At 34.0% G+C, this 22235-nt stretch overlaps 3 protein-coding genes across 3 annotated transcripts; 1 reads left to right on the top strand and 2 right to left on the bottom strand.

Annotated features, from left to right (window-relative positions):
• The first annotated feature begins 2558 nt into the window (after positions 1-2558).
• Positions 2559-3404, top strand: LOC112513686 (auxin-induced in root cultures protein 12). The gene has a single exon (XM_025120024.1). It carries the CDS (start codon positions 2563-2565, stop codon positions 3286-3288), a length of 726 nt encoding a protein of 241 aa, XP_024975792.1. The 5' UTR covers positions 2559-2562; the 3' UTR covers positions 3289-3404.
• Positions 3405-10790: 7386 nt separating this feature from the next.
• LOC112513123 (ras-related protein RABA5b-like) lies at positions 10791-12928 on the bottom strand. The gene is made up of 2 exons (XM_025119272.1): positions 12521-12928; positions 10791-11303 (listed from the first exon to the last, which is right to left on the bottom strand). Exons 1-2 carry the CDS (start codon positions 12849-12851, stop codon positions 10999-11001), a joined length of 636 nt encoding a protein of 211 aa, XP_024975040.1. The 5' UTR covers positions 12852-12928; the 3' UTR covers positions 10791-10998.
• Positions 12929-17048: 4120 nt separating this feature from the next.
• LOC112513122 (asparagine--tRNA ligase, cytoplasmic 2) lies at positions 17049-21937 on the bottom strand. Its single transcript, XM_025119271.1, has 8 exons — positions 21509-21937; positions 20689-20925; positions 19679-20272; positions 19407-19592; positions 18846-18910; positions 18636-18765; positions 18507-18565; positions 17049-17359 (listed from the first exon to the last, which is right to left on the bottom strand). The coding sequence occupies exons 1-8, from the start codon at positions 21935-21937 to the stop codon at positions 17176-17178; spliced, it is 1884 nt and encodes a 627-aa protein (XP_024975039.1). The 3' UTR covers positions 17049-17175.
• Between the last annotated feature and the right edge of the window lie 298 nt (positions 21938-22235).

The raw sequence follows: 22235 nt of genomic DNA on the forward strand, positions 1-22235 counted from the left end.
GTGATTTGACTTTATTCGTTACGAAACCATGGTTGCCCGTTTTAATCAAGGTTGTATATTTTTACGTAATCGGTCCCACCTCCTAAGTTCGTGATCCCAGCCTAAGGTAAAAACTAGGACCGGGTCGAGCAAGGGACCGTTTACCAAACGTTTATTCGGGTAAGCACTTACCAATTCATATTATTCTACGGGATGAATATAGTAAGAACCAAGAATCTTACCCGATAAGAGCGAGGCAAGGTATAGGAGTTTTAGATAAGTGAGAGCGACGACTTTTACCACGGTTAGTGCTTACCAGGTAAATTGGTGTATATGATGTCGTTTTTGTTGACTAAAATCTTACCCGGTAAGTAATGATAATGTAGAATTTTACCGATAAACGCTTATCGAGTAAGTGAGAATCATAATAAAAGATCTCTACTCTTGAATGCACATTAGGATAAGATGTAACAAGATGCATTAGATCAATCATCATATCATACGCGATCAATGGGTGGTTTTTGAGATCAAAAGTGATTAGGGGTCTAGATCCCTTTTCACGTTTCTCATCACTTAACTCTTATTCTCACACGATCATCTGTCTGATAATATAATGATGTAAAATGAAAAAGTAATGACATGAAACAAACTAAATAAATAATTATAAGGGAATAAAATGTAAGTATTAAAAGAGTAAATTACGTCTTTCACCCTTGTGGTTTATTAAAAATTGTGGATTTCATCCCTCTGGTTTTGAAATTTCGATTTTCGTCCCTATAGTTTGTAATTCATTTCTGTTTTCGTCTCTGAGACCAAAACATTACTTTTAAGTATGAAGGACTAAAATAGAAATTAATTTTAAATCATAAGAATGAGAAAAACAATAAATTTTAAATCATAAGAAGGAAAAAGGTAATTAACTATAAACTATAGAGATGATAATCATAACTTCAAAACCATAAGGACGAAAATAAAAAAATTCAACAAACCATAGGGGCTAAAAACATAATTTACTCTATTAAAAATAATTTAATTTATTTATGATATATAATAATATGATTATATTAAAAAAAATTAAATATTGGACTTATTTTAGAGGTATTAAAAAGCGAATTATAATGATGTAACTTGTCAAAAAAATATTTTAATTAATATATGATGTTGTACGCTAATATGACAGGAATATAAAATGATAAATGAAAAAGTAAAGAATATAAAACAATTTAAAGTAACTATAAGGGTATAAAATACAATTTAAAAATTAAAAATTGATGAAGTTCAACCGTTGAATTTGATTTATGAAAGAAAGTAGGTAGTAAGAGGAACGGCAAATTGCATGAAAAAGTAATATACTTTAACTTAATTCCTATTTTGGTTAACGTACTTTCAGAACTTTTATTTTGGTACATAAAATGTAAAGTTTTAAACATTTAAGTACCCGAGTAACCTGTTGAAGTATTAACCAATTATCATACTGATGTGACGAGTGATGTAGTGGTCTGTTTACTTGAGGCTTAATGAGCTTAGTGGATAAACTATTATTCGCACAGACAAAATATGTTGTTTACCTCGGGCTTATTCGCTCAGAAATGGGCTTATTCGCCCAGATGAAAATCTTGCCTTGTCCAGGTTAAGCAGGCCAAAAGACTTGCCTTACCCTCATCCACCAACAGCGCCTCTCTCTTACGGAAACACCAACAGCGCCTCTTCTCCATCGATCCAAAGAACCCTAATCGAAGGTCTCTTCTCCATCGATCCAAAGAACCCTAATCGAAGGTCTCTTCTCCATCGATCCAAAGAACCCTAATCGAAGGTCTCTTCTCCATCTCCTCCAAAGAATCCTAATCGGTTTTTGTCTCGGTATTTGTTGTCTCGGTTATAAACGGTAGCATAAACCTCTAGACAACGAATGGTAGAATATAGTCGTATGGAACTGGGCTCGGATGAATGGTAGTACAAACCTCGACATGAGTCATCGACAGTCACCAAAAAAAATAAAATATGTGTCTGTGTGTCATGTCTTGCAGCGATCTTACCATTTCTGCGTTGGTTGACCATACCCATTGATCCATGCTTGACCTTTTCCTATACTATTCATATCCAGAGCCAATGGCTCATCACCATCAGGTGCATTGAAGTAACAAAGAATTGAAGACCCTTATGTTTGTCATACCTTGTACCATGTCTTGCTGTTTGTTATTTCTATAATCCCAACACTTTGTTGTTTCTATAAACCCAATTTTTGTCAGGGGTAAATTGGTCATTTATGTTATTCAGATTGTTGATTTAGATAGAAAAGTAAACAACAACATAAATTTATCCAGACAGACAAATTTATTCATACAGAACTTAATAAAAAATTTAGTAAACAACCATTAAGTATTATTTACTATTAACCCAAATTACTGATAAAACCTCATACTCATTTGTAGTTTTATTTAACATTTTAACAAACTTTTTTGATTAGAATAAACAATAAGCAAAGTAAAAGGTTACTTGTTTGCTCACAGAAAAGCTATTTATTTTCCCAACCGCATCAACTTCCCACGCACCAAGCTTCACCGTCGTACTCCACCGGAAACAATGGCGTTTCTCCACCGACAATCTCCGTTCTGTGTTTTCGTGATAGCACTCACATTTCTCGTTTTGCTAACATCGCCGGCGAGTTCTCTCGACTGTTCATCACAGAAGTTCGCCAACAACCTCTACGCAAACTGTACCGATCTACCAACTCTTAAGTCGTCCCTCCACTGGATTTACATCTCCAAAACCTCCTCCCTCTCTATTGCATTCATCGCGCCTCCGCCCAAACCCGACGGTTGGATTGCTTGGGCCATTAACCCGACGCAAACCGGCATGGCCGGTTCTCAAGCGCTCATAGCTTTCAAGGACGCCAACGGCTCGATGACGGTGAAGAAATACAACATCAGTTCGTACTCCTCCATCGTCGAAGGCGAGATCTCTTTTGAAGTTCCGGAATCCAGAGCGGAGTATTCAGGCGGATCGATGAAGATCTTCGCAACGGTGAAGTTACCGGAAACAATGACGGAGGTGAATCATGTCTGGCAGGTCGGTGGTTTGGTGACGGAAGGAAGGCCGACGAAACATGAATTCCAGCCGGCGAATTTGAAGGCGGTCGGAAAACTTCATCTGAAATTGGCAGAGAAGGAACAGAATAATAGTACAACCGCCGGTAGTCCTATCGTTTCCCCAATCTCAAGTCCAAGCCCTAGCACCAGTTCTGCTTCTTGCAACACCAAAATGTACGTATATTTTATGCTTATAATTGGGGCTCTGATCTCAAATTAGAAAACAAACATAAAACGTTATGTTGATTTCTATGTTTTTCGATCGATTTTACGCCATGATCGATCATCATCTACATGTTACATTGAATTAAAAAGAAAAATATCAGTTGCGCTTTGGACTTTTGGCGATTCAAATCTTCTCTATTTCAATCCATGTTCTTCATCTCGTCTGATTCTTGTTCCATCATTTATTATTACGTCGATGCATGATCGTAAATCACATTGATTAGTGTTCATCATCGATTGTATTCTTTTTAATATCTTTAACAAATTTTAACAGTAAAATTACTTGTCAAATCACAGGGAGACGCATAACAACCATTAAATTCATCAACAAAAGAGAAAAATACTTGTTAATTCTATATGATCATGAAAAGTTCAATCAATTGTAATATACCTCGATTTCCTGTAGCTTTCCATGATAAAAATTTGTTGTACCAAAATTCCATGTTCAATTTCTGTCCCACCAAGGATGTAAATACATATTAGAAATAAAATTAATTTTTTAGAATAATTGGTTTGTATTCAACTTCTATGAATTTTGAATGGTTGACTTGATTTTTTGATGGTATGATGTAATGGACATGCATGCTTAAAAGAATTTCAAATGTCGTGATCATGAGACATGGAAATGATTATGATCATATATAGTTATGATTTTCAAAAACAAATCCGGTTAGATGTCATTATACGGTAGTTGGTATGGTATTATTGTCACACTCAACTAATGTAGCGATATGCATTCACGATGTTTAAAGCACAAACTTTAATTGCAAGGTCTATGTGGGCAAAATCACTTCACTCATTTATCAACTGAGCTACATGTCAATTGCTTACTCACTCTATATACCTGTATGATTGATTGTAACATTTTAGACGAATTTCACATCTATATAGAAAATGACTTGTATATGTTATTCACTGTTATACATATCATTTTCTGTATAAATGTCAGATTCACCTAAAATGTTACAATCGGTTTCACATGTTTTAGTTCCGGTCTTGTTAGTTTTTGTGGGTTTAGTCATGGTTATAATTTAATTCATATAAATTATATTGTCCATATATATATATATATATATATATATATATATATAGGGTTTATTTCAAATACAACCTATCGCATTTGTACAACCAATGCAACCCAATAAAATGAAATATTTATGGAAATGATTAGAATTCATTTATTATGATTTAAATATTTATGGAAGATGAATACGGTTCATTAATTATGATTAATACTTCATATTAGGAAATAATCAAAACCTCTATAAAATCACATATTAATCAAATGAAATGGACGGTTGAGATTGGGTTGTATTGGTTGCACAAATGACAAAGGTTGTATAATAACCAACCTCTATATATATATATATATATATCTTTAATTTTAGAGTAAACTACAATTTTCATTTACTGCAGTTTGTTGAAAATTACAAATTTCATTCATGTCTTTTTTAAATTATGGTTTTTGTCCATGTGGTTTACAATTTATTTTCTTTTTTATCCCTAATACCAACTCCGTCAGTGATTTACCATTGAATGTGAGAGACAAAAACAACAACGAATTATAAACCATATCAACAAAAAACCATATAAACAAATACCGTAATTTCAAAAACACAAATTAAACTCCAAAGATAATGTACCCATGATTTGGTGATGGTGAAGGGTCCAAAATACCCACTCCACACCCACAATGCTTTCACTTCCCATAAACCTCATAAATAGTCTTATCTACTTTCTTAAGTGGAACAACTCTCATAAATATCCCTTTTTTTTCTTCAAGAATTAAAGAGTTTGAATAATACTCATTTGTAACGCCACATCAAAATTAACGAAGCAACATCAGTATTTATAGGTCATTAGGTTATCGGGTCTTAAATTATCTGCAAAGTTTATTTTAGGCCGTAAGGAGTCGTTTATCAAATGCTTATCTAAAAAGTGCTTTAACGGCAAGAATTACCTAAATTATCGGGTCCTTATTTACCTATTCGGATGACATTCTCGGCTATAAAAATGGATTGTTTGTAAACGTCTCTTACTTACTAAGTGCTAAACGAGTAAGCGTTTTTTTTTCTCGTTTAACGGATATAAACTTCGTGGTTGTTGACTTGTTGTCATAGCAGGTAAGATTCTCGATTCCTGACATGATCAACCGATAAGTAAGTGACTCGGTAAACGCTTACCTTATAAGTGTTTAGTAAACGACTCCTAAAATCAAGGTTTTCAAAATCGGTTCCCCCAAGTAGAACTTGAACCAAAATTTGTTCTATTTTGATGATATTACTCTTAAAATGTAACTATTTGATTTTTAAACAATTATTCGATAAGTTTAATTGGTTTGTTTCCACCCATTAACATCTTTTGTTTTCTCACGATTGGATGCACATTAGAATAAGATGCACCATTGGGTTCCGGTAAGAAAGAGAGTTAAGGTAGGAAGCGTAATAAATGATCTCCGCCATTGGATGCACATTAGAATAAAATGCACCAGATCAATTCCCGTATCAAACACGATTCATGAATGAGTTTGAGATTAAAGGTGATCAAGACTACAAATACCTTCTTACGCTTCTCATCTTAACTCTCATTCTCACATGATTCTTCGTCTAAATAAAAAACAGTTGAACATGAAGGTTCATTTCTCTTTCATATTCATCGCGTATGTATATACGTGGCTAAAAGGACCAGACCTACCTGTCTAATTACTTTGTCAACATCTTAATGCCCAAATTCGACTAATTTTTGCTTTATCTTGAATTTAAAGTGTTACCTACCGTTGTAGCATAATACTTCTTGACAACAAACGGTAATATGTTATATCGTACAAACAAAACAAGGAATGCTTTGATAAAAAGTCTTGAATTGCATTAGATTAGGACTAACCTTTTCTAAAAAGAGCTGTAGGTTTATAAAAAGTCGTTGTCATTGGAAAAACAATGAGAAATTGACCAAAATAGCAATCTTCCCGACCAAGTTTAATTTTTGGTCATTTTTGGAACCGAATTCCCATTTTAGCAAGAGTTTACTCAAACGCCTTACGTATTTGAATATCGAAAATTCAAGTGGTTGAAACCGACGCCGCTACTTTGAAGCGTAAAGCCAATTTTCAGATTTTAAAAAGATTTTTTTTTTGCATAAATGCATTTACGTAAAGTTTTACTACAACGGGAATTCAATTGAAAAAGTGGATAAAAAGTTAATTTAATTAGATACGTTTGGCTATTTTGATCAATTCCCAAAAACAATGCATTTGGTATACATACATACATACATACATACATACATACATACATACATACATACATACATACATACATACATGCATGCATGCATGCATGCATGCATACATACATACATACATACATACATACATACATGCACAACACATCTAATCTTCTTAGCCGGGTAAAAAAAGGGAAATTTATTAAAATAAACATTTTTTAGGATTGTTTTCACCTTCTAGTAACTTTCTCTATAAGTTTACCAAAGTAGCCATAGGTCTGCAAAAACCCACGTCCGCAATTACGGACCCAACTAAAAGACAAGAAAATTACACTTTCTACCTTATCCGTAAAAAAATTACATTTTTCGTCCAAATCATGAGTGAGTTTGAGATTAAAGGTGATCAGAGGTCCAGATCCCATGATGCGCTTCTCACCTTAACTCTACTTCTCACACGACTTTTCACCTACGACTGTATATATACTGTATGAAATAAATATGTTTGCCATCATTATAAAGAAAAAGAAAGGTAAAAATATGGATGTTGATAGGGCAACAACAATGATAATGAATCCCAACCCTAATCAAGTTTTATACCACATGTCTCAAGAAGGTTAAACACTAAGATGAATTAGAGTGCTTTTTTTGCAAGTATGCACTCATCTCCCCTAGTTTAGGAGGGAAATCATACTTTTTTTTTTGTTACAAAACATAACCGTTAACGACTTTCTTAAGTATTCAGTTGTATCGATTTTATGTTATAGTTTACTTAAAAATGCATTGTAACTAGAAATACGACACCTTCTGTTTTCAAGTTGTCAAAAACCATGGTTAAAAACCACTCACACGGAATGTATAAGGATCAGTGTAAAGTATTCTTATTATGTTATGTGTGTCTCAAAAATGCATAATCAAACCAAAGGGCCTTTGGCCTAGCGGTATGTGAGTCATTGACCTCCTAGTAATAGAAATATTTATTTTATAATAAAAAGAGTCTTTAAGAGTGAAAGAAGTAATTATGTGACTTATTTACCATTAAAGGTGCTTAAAAATCCGATTAAGGCGACCCGAAAAAATCAGAAAAAAATCAACTCGAGTTAGTCCTAGACATAGTTGATATAAAATTAAATCAAACCGCATCTATTGAGTTGGAATTAGGTTAGGGTTAAACCCCCCCCCCCCCCACAAACTCGATGAACCCGATGTCTTTCTATACTATAGATTCAATATATGTACGTTAGACAATAGACCAACCCATTTAGCTATATTCAGAATTATGTTACAATTGTTAACCATAATTTTACTCTCTTATTTACATGAAACTTTATTGAGTTTGATAGCCTTTTTTGTATATTCTCGTTTTGATTTTTGTTTCGTTTAAACACAAACGCATAGCTAGATTGTAAAATGATGTACCAAAGTTTCAATCTAATCAACTGATCAGCCCAACTGTACAATTAAGGTTGGGTTGGATTGTATACTTGAGTTGAAGTTTTTTAAACCATGGATTATATTGTTCAAATACCTTCGATCCGAATTATGTACAGTCATGCATCCATATTTACCACTCCATTAAAGAGTGATGGTAGGAAATTGGTGGCATGTGTACCTCTGAATGTGTTCATCTTCATGTGCTACGTGCCATGGGTGTTAAATGCACCTCTTAATGAATACAATTATTAATGCTCATGTATGAATGTATAATATATGATATATATATATATATATATATATATATGAAAATTAAAATATAATTGGAGAGCAGAAAATAATTGTCTATCTGATATAACTTAATAAATTAAGATGAAATTCGAAAATTTGAGAATGCACGTTGTACGGTGACGATAACCTATAAAAAAATATTGAAGTTGATGAGTTGATGATCATAAATTAGATAATAAACTAATATAAATCGATATTACACTTGATATTAAGTCGGTTCATCATATCCTTGGTTGTTTCTTTTGCTATATATATACTAGGTTTGATCCCGTGTGTTACACGGAGTAATTTGAAATTAAATCATGTCATAAACTTATCTTATAGATATGAATGATTTATCGAAAGTATGATGGTACTTCAGATTTGTACTTTTGAAACAACTCTAAAGTATAACTCTGAAAAATGATTATTCAGACTTGAATTTAAAAATGATTGAATAAGAGGACACATGTCAATCAAATGAGTATAATTGAATTGTTAATGTAAATTGTGCTTAGATACGTTCAAATGAGTCTAATTGAACCACTAATGTAAATTGTGTCTAGATACGTGTTTAGGCGGGAAAACAAGAAACCGATTCACCAAAAGATGACACATGTCATCCAAGTTATTTATTTATTATAAGTATAGATATGTGTGTGTGTGTGTGTGTAATTAATTAAGTTCTACATCAAACTTTGTCATTGGCTTAAAATGAGAAAAGAAATGTGTGAAACTATTGATTATAATGATGATTGTTTTATCATAACTCGTAATATATCGAATTATTGATTTATCTCATACATATATATATTCCCATAAAATATTTAGATTTACCATGAAAATACGGCGTTATTACCTAGTCTTACATAATTATGATATTAAATGTAGTGAGTATTTTATTTATTAGTGAGATGGTTAATAGTAAGTATTTAATTATATATTGATTTTTTTATTAACCTGGATATCTAACCTGCTATATGAGCTGACTAATTCCAGGGCAACCACCTGCTTTGCAGGTAGCCTGGAGTCACCACATTTGAACCTCCATGGCCACAAGGGGATTTTTATTTCTCATTGGATTTGAACCTGAGACCTCCTGGTACTTTTGACTTTTGGAGCCAAACTCAAACCAATCATGCACCACTCTTGTTGTTATTATATATTGATTATAATTAGTGATATTAAACGTGATAAATGTTTCCTAGTGAAGGGTTAATAATAAGTATTTAGTTATATACTAATTCTGAATTAATTTTTATATTATTAGTTCTAATTTCATTTATATTAAATTATATATTGATTTTAATAAGATTTTAAATGGTAATATTTTTTTAATTTTATATATTGATTCAAATTTTAGGTAGCGTTTGGTACGCATACATGATTGGACAGAATTGTACAAGACAAGATGATAGGACTTGATAAGACATGACTGAATAAAACAAGTGTCTATCTGGTGTTTGATACGACTAGAACTTGACATAACAGGACAGAACTAGATAAGTTACCACAACAGTTATTTTATGATTTCATATATCATATAATATTTATAATTAACACAAATAAAGTAAATAGTTTAATTTATATACAATTATACATAAATATAATATAGTACCAAATTTGAATGAATTTTTTTATATAATTGATTGTATTTTGATAAAACCGGATTCATACAATGGTTGCGGAGGTAGAAACATTGGTAATTGGTGGATGATAGTGGTCGTGGAGGATGTGAAGATGATGGATAGTGGTGGTGTTGGCGGTCGACAGAAAAGATTGTCTGTAGAAAGTCTTCTTTTTTACGTAAACTCTCCATTTTTTTGGGTAAAATCGTCTTTTAAATTGTTTTTCCTTTTCTTTTGCCTGCAAATAAACTTTACGTTGAAAATCTTTTTTATAACTTTGGTAATTTAAGAAAAAAAAGTTTTTAAAATGACTAAAACATGAAATCATTTTAATAAATTCACTATTTGTGTAATTTTTCCTATAAAATGCAATTAATTAATTTTTTTAACGAAAAGAATATAAATGAGAAACTGTTTTACATCAATGATGTCTAAGAGATGGCCAAAATGGTCCATGTCTCGTGTGGAACCGGCTTAGGACCAATAGGGACCGGTTATGGACCAATAGTCTGGGATCGGTTATGCTTTTCATGAAAATTCAAGGCCCAGTCCAACCCGACCTGAGACCGGTTACGAGATCGGGATCAGGACCGGTTACATAAGCTTGATTCTTTTTAAATTAAGTTTTAGTAAATGATATATGAAGTTTTCCAAGATCCCTTCTATATGGAGAAGGGGCCTAATGTTTTTGGTCGGGACCGGTTACAAAAGGAAAATCTTGAACCAGGAACTATTTAAGCTTGGCTCGACCCGAGACCAGTTCTTGGCCATCTCTATGTCTGACCATTAATCTTAACAGGCTATGACTGAACCATCCATCTATCATATTTTTATAAGGGATGTACAAGCCCGTTTTTCTAATAGACCAGATAGTTTAACCGGTCATCATGTATGTAAACAGTCGAACGCACAAAACAATGCCAAATAATCGAGGAAATTGAGAACATAGAATTCCAAAGAGTAACTATCGAACAAAGAGATGAAAAGCTTCCCAATTAGAGAAAGTCAACATGCTAGCACTAATGTACCGGATTGGGTCCATGGCTAAGAGCGTGCTACTAATGAACCAAATGGCAGCCAATATGGTCCATGGTTAAGCGTGTTTAAATAAGAGTAGTACTGAAACGAATGATTGTTTATCCAAACCAGACAAGTCATTTGGAACAACAATAGTTTTGTTTCGTGTTCCCATCCTTAACTAGGCTAACACGATTTAAAGACACTTCCGACTTGTAGGAATCCGAGTTTAGGACCTTTCTTCTAACGTTGTCGTAAATAGCACGAATGACGATCTCAAAAGCCGTTGTAACGTTCGTGGAATCAAGTGCAGATGTCTCGATGAAGAAAAGTCCTTCCTCTTCTGCAAGACTTTTGCCCTCTTCAACGCTCACGTCCCTAATATTCTCCAAATCACTCTTGTTCCCTACCAACATTGTTGCCATTGCAGTATCGCAATGAGCTGCAAACATTAATAAACAAAGGGTTTCTTTTAAACACAAGTCGGTCGACATAATGACATCCGATAAAAGAGGAAAAACCCTCGACTGTTTTTTAAGTAAATAATATTTTATAACCCTTTGACCTTCGGGGAGGTTTGGGTCTACCAGTAACCCAGGTCCCACTAGACCAATGACCCTTTGGTTCTATGAATCAGCGACATGGCTCAATGATTGGCCCTAAGGGTCATCAAGAAAGTGCTCAGTCTAATACTTCATGATCGTAAATAGGCTGGTTCTTAAATAATCCAATAAAATATAAGGCCAAAAAAAAAAAAAAAAAAACCCAAACAAACTCGATAAGGCCAAATAGGGTGTGGAACTAGAGACCAAACTCATTGAGCTTCTAATTTCATACAAAAAACCCTATTTAGTTCTAGAATCACTCCATCAAAAACTCTTCGATTTGTTGGGGATCAAAGCTCCGGTCAAGAATCAGGCAAATCTTTTCATTTTGTTTGTGAGACAGTGATTGTTCATGTTAATGCTTGATTATCTGCAACAATTCCCACATAGCACTAATCTTGTAGCGTAGAGTCGGTGTCTCCTATCAGCTAAACTTGGATTATTTCTTTCTAATCCGCTGGAATCTCTCTTCTCTAATTCACTCTCGGTTTCTTTTAAAAGGCAATCTAATGGGGTTGCACATATCTTCACATGGTATCAGAGACAAAGGTCTACCATCCAGGAACTTAACACTCTCTGTACCTTTGTCTGCTAGACGTTCTATGTATGTTCGAACCTCATTTCTCTCCTAGGAGCTCTTTTAAAGAGTAATCTAATGGGGTTGGACCTATTCTCATGACTCATATAGATGTTGAATTTGTTATAATGCGAACCTCAACATCTTTCTTCTACACAGGACATGGTGAACAGCATTGCACTTTGTTTCTAATTTTTTCTCAGAAAGCTTCATCTCAGCCCTACCGATCAATGTCGATTTGATTATTTGCAGCCTAAGTGCTAGTATCAATTTCCTATTGTCGATTTTCCATTTTAAAGCAATAATAAGGCTGAAATATCAAGTCAATTTGTTTTCAACGAAGCAGTAACAGCTTCGAGATCTCTTCCATTTACATACCGCAATCAATGGAAGGTAAGAACAGATCACAAAAAACCACACGAAAAACTGATTTGAAATCGAAAAACATTATCGAAAAAGGAAAGAGCGAAAACTTACTATTGAGCTCACCGAGCCACCGTTTAATACTTTCAAAAGTAGTACGGCGACTAATGTCGTACACAATGAGTGCACCGACGGCACCGCGGTAGTAGGCGGAGGTGACGGCACGGAAGCGCTCTTGACCGGCAGTATCCCAAACTTGAGCTTTGACCTCCTTGCCGTCGATTTCCACCACCTGAGTTTGAAACTCGACACCAATGGTGGCCTTGGAGTGCAAATCGAACTCGTCTCTAGCGAAACGAGACAAGAGGTTAGATTTGCCGACGGCGGAATCTCCGATCACCACTATCTTGAAGAGATATTCCTCCCCTGCTTCTCCCTCCTCCATTTTTCTAGAGAGAGAAAGTAATGATAATGGCCTCACATCACAACGTGGGAACTTTTTAAAGGAAATACGGTACGCGTTTCATTCTCCCTCTGTCTCAAAACATACAATAAAAACACATTTGTCCAAAAATGAAAATTCATCAACCAAACTTACATTTTTTTTAAGCTGTTTTTTACATTTTATTTATATTTATATTTTAGGTAACATATTTTTAAAATTTTCATTTTGTTAACTAAGAATTAAACGGTTACCATGTTGATGTGGTATCCAACTAATTACTATTTGCTATTTAACCCAATTTCATCTCATCATTCGCCACATCAACATGGTAACCGGTTAATACTTCAACTGTTCACTCTGGTACTAAAATGTTTAAACCTTTACATCTTAAATATCAATATACAAGTTTTAAAAATACGTTACATGAAATAAGAATCAAGTTAAAGTACGTTATTTTTCTATTATTTCACAAATATTTTATATATATATATATATATATATATATTTTGTGTAAGTATCTTTTTTCTCTTCAGAAATGTAAATGTGTTAAACTTACAATTTTGGAAAGAGGTTATGAAAAACGGTTGAAACATAAATTTGATTGGTGAGATTAACTATTTCTATTAATTTTCTTAAAATCATACGTCTCATCTATGACACATTCATATTTTTATATAATTTAGATTTATTTTATTCAAGTTCATGTATCTTCATATGACTGGTGGATATAAATGAGACGTGAAAATTTATGATAAATTTTTTTATCCAAAATAAATGTCCACAATAAAAACGGTGCACAGTTTTAGGAATTAACAATTATTACACTTTTTAAATAACTAAATAACACTTTTATTCTTAAAAATAGGAAGAAAAAAAACTCTCTATTTCATAATTAAGGGCGGGGTTGTTTGACAGTTGCTGAATGGTTTGGTGTAGAATGATTAAGTGATCAGAATGATTAAGAGACTCTCATGATATAGTGCAAAGTGAAAATAATTATTTGGTAATTATTTACAACGAAATTAGGGCGCTGAATGGTTAAGAGAGACCCAGAATACAAAATCATTCAGAGGGTTTTAGAACCATTAAGAGACATACTTTTTTTTACCAAACAAGATTCAGCTCTTAACGATTCAGAGCTTCCTCTTAATGAAACTATTAAAAGGTAAACAAATAACCCCGTATAAACAGAAATTGAAAAGTTACTTTTGAAAGTGGATACTTATTTTTCTACAAATTAAAATAGTAATATGAAAACTTAATCTGGGATAGAGGGAGTATTTTTATTTATTTTTAGAATAAATTATATTTTTATTTATTTTAGAATAAATTATGTTTTAATCCCTATAGTTTGTTAAAGGCCATGAACTTCATTTTGTGGTTTTGATTTGCGGTTTAGTTTGTAATCCATTGTTATTTATGTCTCTGAGGCTTAAGGGTGATAACAAGTCAAGCTTTTTAACGAGCTACTCGAGTTCGAGCTCGTTTGTCTTAAGCTTAAGCTTAATAATTGTTTATATTGAAACCACAAGGGTGGTGTCGGATTGGTTTGAGCTTGGCTTCAAAGGTCAAAAGTACCAGGAGGTACCAGATTCAAATCCAAAAAGGAATAAAAATCCCCTTGTGGCCACGGAGGTTCAAATACGATGATTCCGGGCTATCTGTAAAGCAGGTGGTCGACCTGGGATTAGTCGGTTTGTATAGCGGGTTGGATATCCAGATTAATCAAAAAGAAAAAATTGTCTATCTTGAACACACACTAAAACTTGCTTGACTTAACGAGTCAAACTTCAAAACACCTATGGTTGACTCTCGTTAGAAAGCGTAATCGAGTTTTCTAAGTTGAGCCCTTTCGAGCATACACTTTTTTGTGCCAATAATGTTCATATAATCATAAAGACCGTATAATCAAAGTATAGAAATTATTGATGTCGAGCAATAAGTAAGCTAATTAAGTTCGAACCCGTAAATGAGTATCTAGCTCGAATTCGAAGTATTCATGCTCGAACCTTATTATGGATTCGTTATTCGAGTCGACTCGTTAATACATAAATGAAAAAAACAAACAATTGTAAACCATAGGATGAAAATAGCAACTAGTTGTGAATCATAATGTCGAAAACAAGAATGAATAATAAACTATAGGGATGAAAATTGTCATTTCAAAAGCAAAAGGACTTAAAATAGCAATCTTCAACAAACCACAGAGATGAAAAAAGTAACTCAGAGGTCGTTTACTAAACGCTTAATCGGTAAGTAATTATCGGGTAATTTTTTTGATCGGATGAACATGTCAAGGGCCAAGAATTTTATTCGGTAAGAGCGATGATAAGGATGAAGAGTCTTACCCGATAAGTGAGGGTGACGACTCTTATCTGGGTAAACGCTTACCAGATAAATTGTTGTATAAGATACGTTTTGATGTACTACAATCTTACTCAATAAAATAAAGTTATAGTGTTGACTCATAACGTTAAACGCTTACCATATAAACATTTAGATAAACGGCCCTTCACTCTTTTATTTATTTTATTTTTAGAAATATTGTTTATTTTTAGAAGCAATCCACCATTTTTTAGCTATATTTTTTAATAATAAAACTGAAGAAAATTTGTTACTATCTTTATTATTAACATTAAAACAATCATTTAATTACTTAATTTAAAAAATATAATAATTATATATTTCTAAATCATTTAAATATGAAAAATAAATCATTCTGTAGAAGATATTAATAATGATTATTAATGAGTAAAAGTCTTGAAAAAAACATTTGTATTTTATATAATAATTCCAAGTATTATTCCAAAATATTATAAACACTTGATATTTAATTGGAGAGGGAGTGGAGGGGAGTTTGCAGGGAATAAATGCGTAATTCACGGGATATTAACATGCTTTCCTTTTTTTTAAATAATAATTTTTATTATATATTTTAAATAGAAAAGTCTAAAAAACATTTCTCGTTTAATTTTTAATCTATTTTTTCAACTAAAAATCATTTAAAAAAAATTAAATGTTCGAGTCTCTGGACTATTTTGAATGAAAAAACATTAAAGTTTCATATTTTGAATGATTAAGAGTCTGATTTTAAATTAAAAAAGACCATCAAAATTTTACTAGTCGGTTAACGTAACTTTTTTGGATTAAAAGAATATAGGTAACCAATTTCTAAAAGTGTGATAATTTATTTATTCAAAAATGTTCAGGGACTTAATCAATCAAAATGAGAAAGTTTAATGATTTTTTATTCAAAAAATAGTTTACGGACTTAATCATTCAAAATGAAAAAGTTTAATGATTTTTTTATTCAAAAAAAAAAAAAACAATTTAGGGACTAAACATTTCAAAATAAAAAAGTTTGTTGGGTTCTTTTGAATTTTTCCCTATCTTTGATCAAACTAAAACAACCTCCTTTATATAAACAACTCTCAGAAATGTTCCAATCTTTTTGGAGGTCATGTTACACCTATAATTTTTATCTTTCAATAAAAAGTAATGCTATAATTTTATATTTGATGAAACACATTAAATAATGTAAAATTGGGTCCAAAAATCTATTCAAAATCACATATTTAACATGTTAAAGAACCACTTTCATATCTATAACTTAAAAAAACGATAACACCTAAAATAATCAAAAATCATAGAAGTAATTTCACCAATCTAAACATCTAACAAACATGGTATAAAAATTATTTATCATTGAAAAAATATATGGAGAGAATCTTGAAAAAACGAATCAAAGAACCAATCCAAACTGTTAGATTAAAGTAACAGGATTAAAACCACAAGGGTGATGTCTGATTGGTTTGAGTTTGGCTCCAAAGGTCAAAAGTACCAGGAGATCCCAGGTTCAAATCCAAGGAGAAATAAAAATCTCCTTGTGGCCATGGAGGTTCAAATGCGGTGACTCCGGGCTATCTGCAAAGCAGGTGGTCGCCCTAGAATTAGTCGGCTCGCATAGCGGGTTAGATATTCAGGTTAATAAAAAAAACAGAATTAAAAAGATGGTTATAACTTATTTTTTAATCGAAAATCGACGAAATATAATTAAAAATAGGAGCAAATAAATCACATAAAAAACGATCACTTTATTATCTTTAACTAAACATCCAATTGATATATTATTTTCATTCGGTTTTTTGTGATTATTCGATCCTTTTTTTAGGTTCTCTTCTGATTCAACCCCAAAAAAGCAAACAAATGATACCATAATTTTATTTCACACTAAACTTTTTACAAGTATTTGTTATAAACATAAAAGATTCAGGAATGCAGTTTCATGAACATGATTCCAAATGATTGTAATCTTCGAACTTGATTAGTTATGGAGTTTTCCATGATTACGGGGGAAGGGGACTGCATCTTGGATATCGTTGAGACCGGTGGCAAAAAGAACCATAACATCAAATGTAACGCTGAACCCCGAGTGCTTCACGGTTCCCTGCTTGCGAAGATCTAAATACCATTCATATTGTTCTTTTTGCAATCCAAGTTCGTTGATCCTACAACATATACGAAAATCTCTAAAATTCCATACAAGAAAAGAGCGTTCATTTACTATAATTCATTAGATCTATATTTTAGGTGGATTTGGTATGTGGACAGAATTGGACAGGTGGGCCTAGAATTTTTTTCCAAGTGGTGACATCATTTAATTATAAGAAACAAATATATAGAGACTTTTCACAAAATAATCATTGGTGTGTTGGTTAATTCATTGTTTTTCATATGTGAAGTCTTGTATTCAAATCTTTTATTGCAATCTTTTTAGCAACATAATAAATCTGAAATTAAAAGCTTAAAACTAGAAAGATGACATTAACGGGATTTGAACGCAGGTCTAGGGTGGGAGAAAAACATTGCAAATCAACTCTACCAAGAGAAACTTGTGTCATCATTGTAGTTTCAAAATATATACGGTGGCACACCACAAATTGATATGCACCATGCTATAATTTTTTACACTACGACTGATAAACGAAACGATGGCCCGTGCCACAGTATCCAATAGAGTGGGTCTGCTCCGGACTAGACCGACAAGTGTGAGGTAGACGAATGAAAGAATCGTGGACGGTTATAGAGTTTTAATTTGACATGAGTAGTTTAGTAATTTACCTATATTTTCCAATATCTTTGACTTTTGTTCCCTATTTTAGTGATTTTTGTCTCAATCAGTCATGTTCTATCTCAGTCAAATGTCACGTCAAACATGGGACAATCTTGTCTAATCCTGTATTAGGAATGTATTCAGTTTAAAAAGGGTATTTTAGGTCATGCTCATATCTTGTTTGAATTCTCTAAAACATCCCAGACTGGTTAAATCCAATAGGGTTCCACATACTCTCAGATGGTATCATAACCAAGTTTTACCACACTAAAGATTCCGGTACAATACGTTCTTGTTTAGCCCCCTCTTGACACTCGAAAACAATATGTGTCTGTCTAACCCCCTCTCGACACTCCAAAACAATTTGTGCCTGTCTAGCAACCATTGGAGGGGACGTGTTGGAGTCTCACATCGGCCAGACTCGACCATTTCCCTTCCATATATGTTGAAACCACAGTTTTCTCCTCAAAAGCTTTTTCAAACAGTTATCTAAGGAGGTTCTACATATTCTCAGATAAAATACAGTAGTTAAGTGTTGTTACCTGTTACTTAAATGGTTCGACCGTTCCTCCTTCTGGCTGCCCTGGATCAGAACTCCGACCTGCAGAATAAGTTTAATGGTGAGATAAGTCGACCATGCCTCTTAGAATGGCGAAAAGCCGAAAACGTACCTTTGGTACAATCACATCGAAGGCTGCAACCGTCTTCCCATCATCATTTAAACGCACATGGAATGGCTTTAGTTCTTTAGGATGATCATAGATAATAACCGGCTTCTTATAGAACTCATTGACCAAATAACTGCCTCACAAAAATGTGCCTAATTTTAGAATCACCCCACGAAAAATATACGAAATATTTTGTGTTAATTCGGGGCAAACCTTTCGTGTTCTTCGGTCAAAGCCACACCCCATCGGATCTTGGTTTCAAAGGTTTTGTCTACAACCTGAAGAAAACAATCGATTATGATGCTTGAGTCGACAAAAACACTATCATTGTTTGATATACTATAAGAAAACCGACTCTATAAGACATCAAAATTTAGGGTCTGTTTGTTAACAGCTTAATGAGCTTAATGGGACCCACAACTTATTCGCTCAGATATATACATGATTGTTTGGTAGTGGCTTATTCATTAAACTTGTAGGGGGAGCTTTATACAGAAAGCTAAGTTTGTTTTTTTCTTTCCAAACATGCCCTTCCTAATCAAGAACATGTTCCTTCCATCTAGGAAAAACCCTCAGAAACAAAAAAATCTCCAATCTATATTAATCCGTCCTAAAAAACTTGTTACAATGCCCAAATACATCCTATCAATTTATTACCACATTTTTATATAGAACACAGTTGTTTGGTGTTATAAAGTAGTCTATTATGACTTTCGGACTTAATTGAAGTCCTGTCAAGCAAATTTTGTTGCAGTGATATAAGTGAAATCTTACCTTGTCTAAAACTTCTACTGCTGTTGTGTAAGAAATCTTTTCAAATGGTGTCGATGCCATTGATCGAAGGCGATCGATAATGGTTTTGTCAACTCTTTTCGAAAGAAAGTAAAGATTTTCGTAACAGTTTTCCGAAGCATAATCGAATACGAACTTCAGAAAGTCTTCAGCACAACTCATCACATCCTGGGAATGCAACAAAAAAAGAGTTTAAATCAAGATGGAAAATGAAAAACCAAACAGAAGAGGGTTGTTTAAGCAAGAACTATAACCTCAAGTTCTGAGAATGCTATCTCGGTTTCAATCATCCAACTTTCCGCTAAAGATTTCTTGGATTCTGATTTATCTGCTTGAAAACGGGGTCCGAATGCATAAACATTTCCAAGAGCCGATGCACAACTCTCCAGATGAAGAGTTCCGGAGCTAGCAAGAAAAGCTTCGTTAGAAAAGAACTCGGAAGACTTTGATTTTGATTTTGATTTCGGTTTCGGTTTTGATTTCGATTTCGATCTTGCTTCTAGTTCTGCAGCCAATGCATTTGTTTTCTGAAGATCATGAACAGCTGCAGCAAGTGCTTCTTTGTTGCTATCACTTCTTTTAAGCTCTTCAACTTTCTTGCTTTTCTCAACAATCGAAAGCTTTATGGTCTCGAGGCTAACATTCGCTGTGTCGTCCATTGAAACGGGCTCTTCCCTTTTCGGTTCTTTAGCGGAAACGCTTGAAGTTGAAACTTGGAATTTCTCAGAAAATCCATCGGTATCCATGGCAGTTAAAATGGGAACTTCCACATGAACAAAACCTTGGTTTTGAAAGAAGGCATGACTGGCCTGAGTCAACACATTACGTACCCTCATAATCGATGCCACCTGCAAAACAAGAAAGCTTGTTCTCGTTAAAAACGACAAAAAGATTAGAAACGTGAAAATAGATATCAACCATTAGATGGATTTAATCCAAGAGATGTGATTAAAAAGGTAGTTACAACTTTATTTTAAAAGGCTGTCCCAGCCTATGCCTAAACTAATCCCGGCAAATTGCAATGGTAAGACATCAGTCCTGATAAACTCAATGGCCACAATTGTTGGGACGCCTGGAATCGAACTCAGGGCAGATGGGATATTCCACCACATCCCGTTGGCTCAACCACTACACCACAACCCTTGTGGTTGGCTACAACTTTATTGTTAAAACAAGAAAGATCCACCCCCCCCCCCCCAAATTTTTGATCAATTAAAGGCGAAATATAATCAAAATTGGGGCCAAAAAAGATGAGAAAGTTTACGGTAGTTGTTCGAGGTCTAAAGTGAGCACAGTGTCTCAAGCTAGCCAGGGGTAAACTTTTCTTTGACAAAGGATACCGGTCCTGATCAACTATCCCAATATGCAACAATTTCTCAGCTTTGAGCTCCATAATGCGTTTCCCCTGCAATGAAGACTTCTGCAAAATGCCCTCAGCTAGTATACAAGTTCCAGTAGGCATGAGCAGGCTTGGAGGAGCTATGGAAGAATCCACCATGATCTATAGTAAACAACATTGTTATAGAACTTGTACAAAAATTTGATCAGAACAAGTTGTGTGAGAATACAAGGAACCCCGTCATATTACTCTCCAAAAGAGCCCTTGAGGAGAGAATGAAGGTTCATACATATATACACACACATATGAACGGTTATTAGGGTGTCTTCAGTTTTTCATTTTTTTTGGGTTTCCCCATGAACCTCCCTCCCTCTCTTGTCTCCCTCTCTTGTCTCTCTCTCTCTCTCTCTCTCTCTCTCTCTCTCTCTATATATATATATATATATATATGCTGAAAATAAATGGTCCAACTCTAGCTGACGTGAGACGCAGCAGAGGTTAGAAGGGAACAAATTGTCCCAGTATCTGAGAAAGGGTTAGACGAGCATAGGTTGCCCCGGAGTGTCAAATCCCTATCGTGGCAAATGATGGCTCTAATACCATATGAAAAATAGGTGGAACCCCTTTAGGTTATTCTCTAAAAGAGCCGTTGAGAACAAAAAGGAGGTTCCAATGTATATTAAGAATAAATAGTCCAAGTCTAAGTAATGTGAGACTCTAATGAGCTGATAAAGGCGTTTTTAACCTGAAGGCTGGTCACAGAAGAACCATCACTAATTTGCAAAAATGAGATCATAGGAGGTTGTGGTTTTGGCACGATCGATTCCAGTTTTTCCTTGGTATGAGCAGTATTTCCGCCAAAGACTTTTATAATCGTTCGAAGGAAAGGAATCCGCGATTGAAAAACCTCAACACATTTCACATCTTTACCTCCAGCATCCTCCTTGGCATCACCACCACCCCCGCCCACTGGCGGCTGCGTGGTGGTGGGAGGAGGAGGCGGATTTTTCCTCATTTCTCTTGAAGACTTAACCCATCCTCCAACCACAACTCGCTGCTCAACCAACCCCAAACCTCCATCTGCACGATCCAGTATCGTTTTCAAAAGCACCCTTTTGGAATACTTTGAAAGAACTACTGGCATTTGATCAAACGGTTGGTGATCAGAGGCCATTTTGTATTAAATGAAGGTTTAAAAAGGTGAAATCACAAAAGGGTTTTGATGGGGTTTTGAAATTAAGCTTAAGATCGCAGATAAAGATGGAATTGTGGTTGGATTGAAGGATTTGAGGTAGGGTTTTATGAAGAGAGAAAATAGATGTAACAATGAAAGTCGATGCTTTTCTTGTGAAGGAATTAGGGATGATTGAGAGAAGAAGGAAGATGATGACTGAGGAAGCTTAAAGATGAAGGAAAAGGATGGTTTTTGGGTCTGAAATATGGCAATCGCCATTTTTAAGTGAAAGAAAGAA

Source organism: Cynara cardunculus, assembly GCF_001531365.2.
Source record: "Cynara cardunculus var. scolymus isolate 2C chromosome LG 5, CcrdV1, whole genome shotgun sequence".
In the NCBI taxonomy this organism is placed as follows: domain Eukaryota; kingdom Viridiplantae; phylum Streptophyta; class Magnoliopsida; order Asterales; family Asteraceae; genus Cynara; species Cynara cardunculus.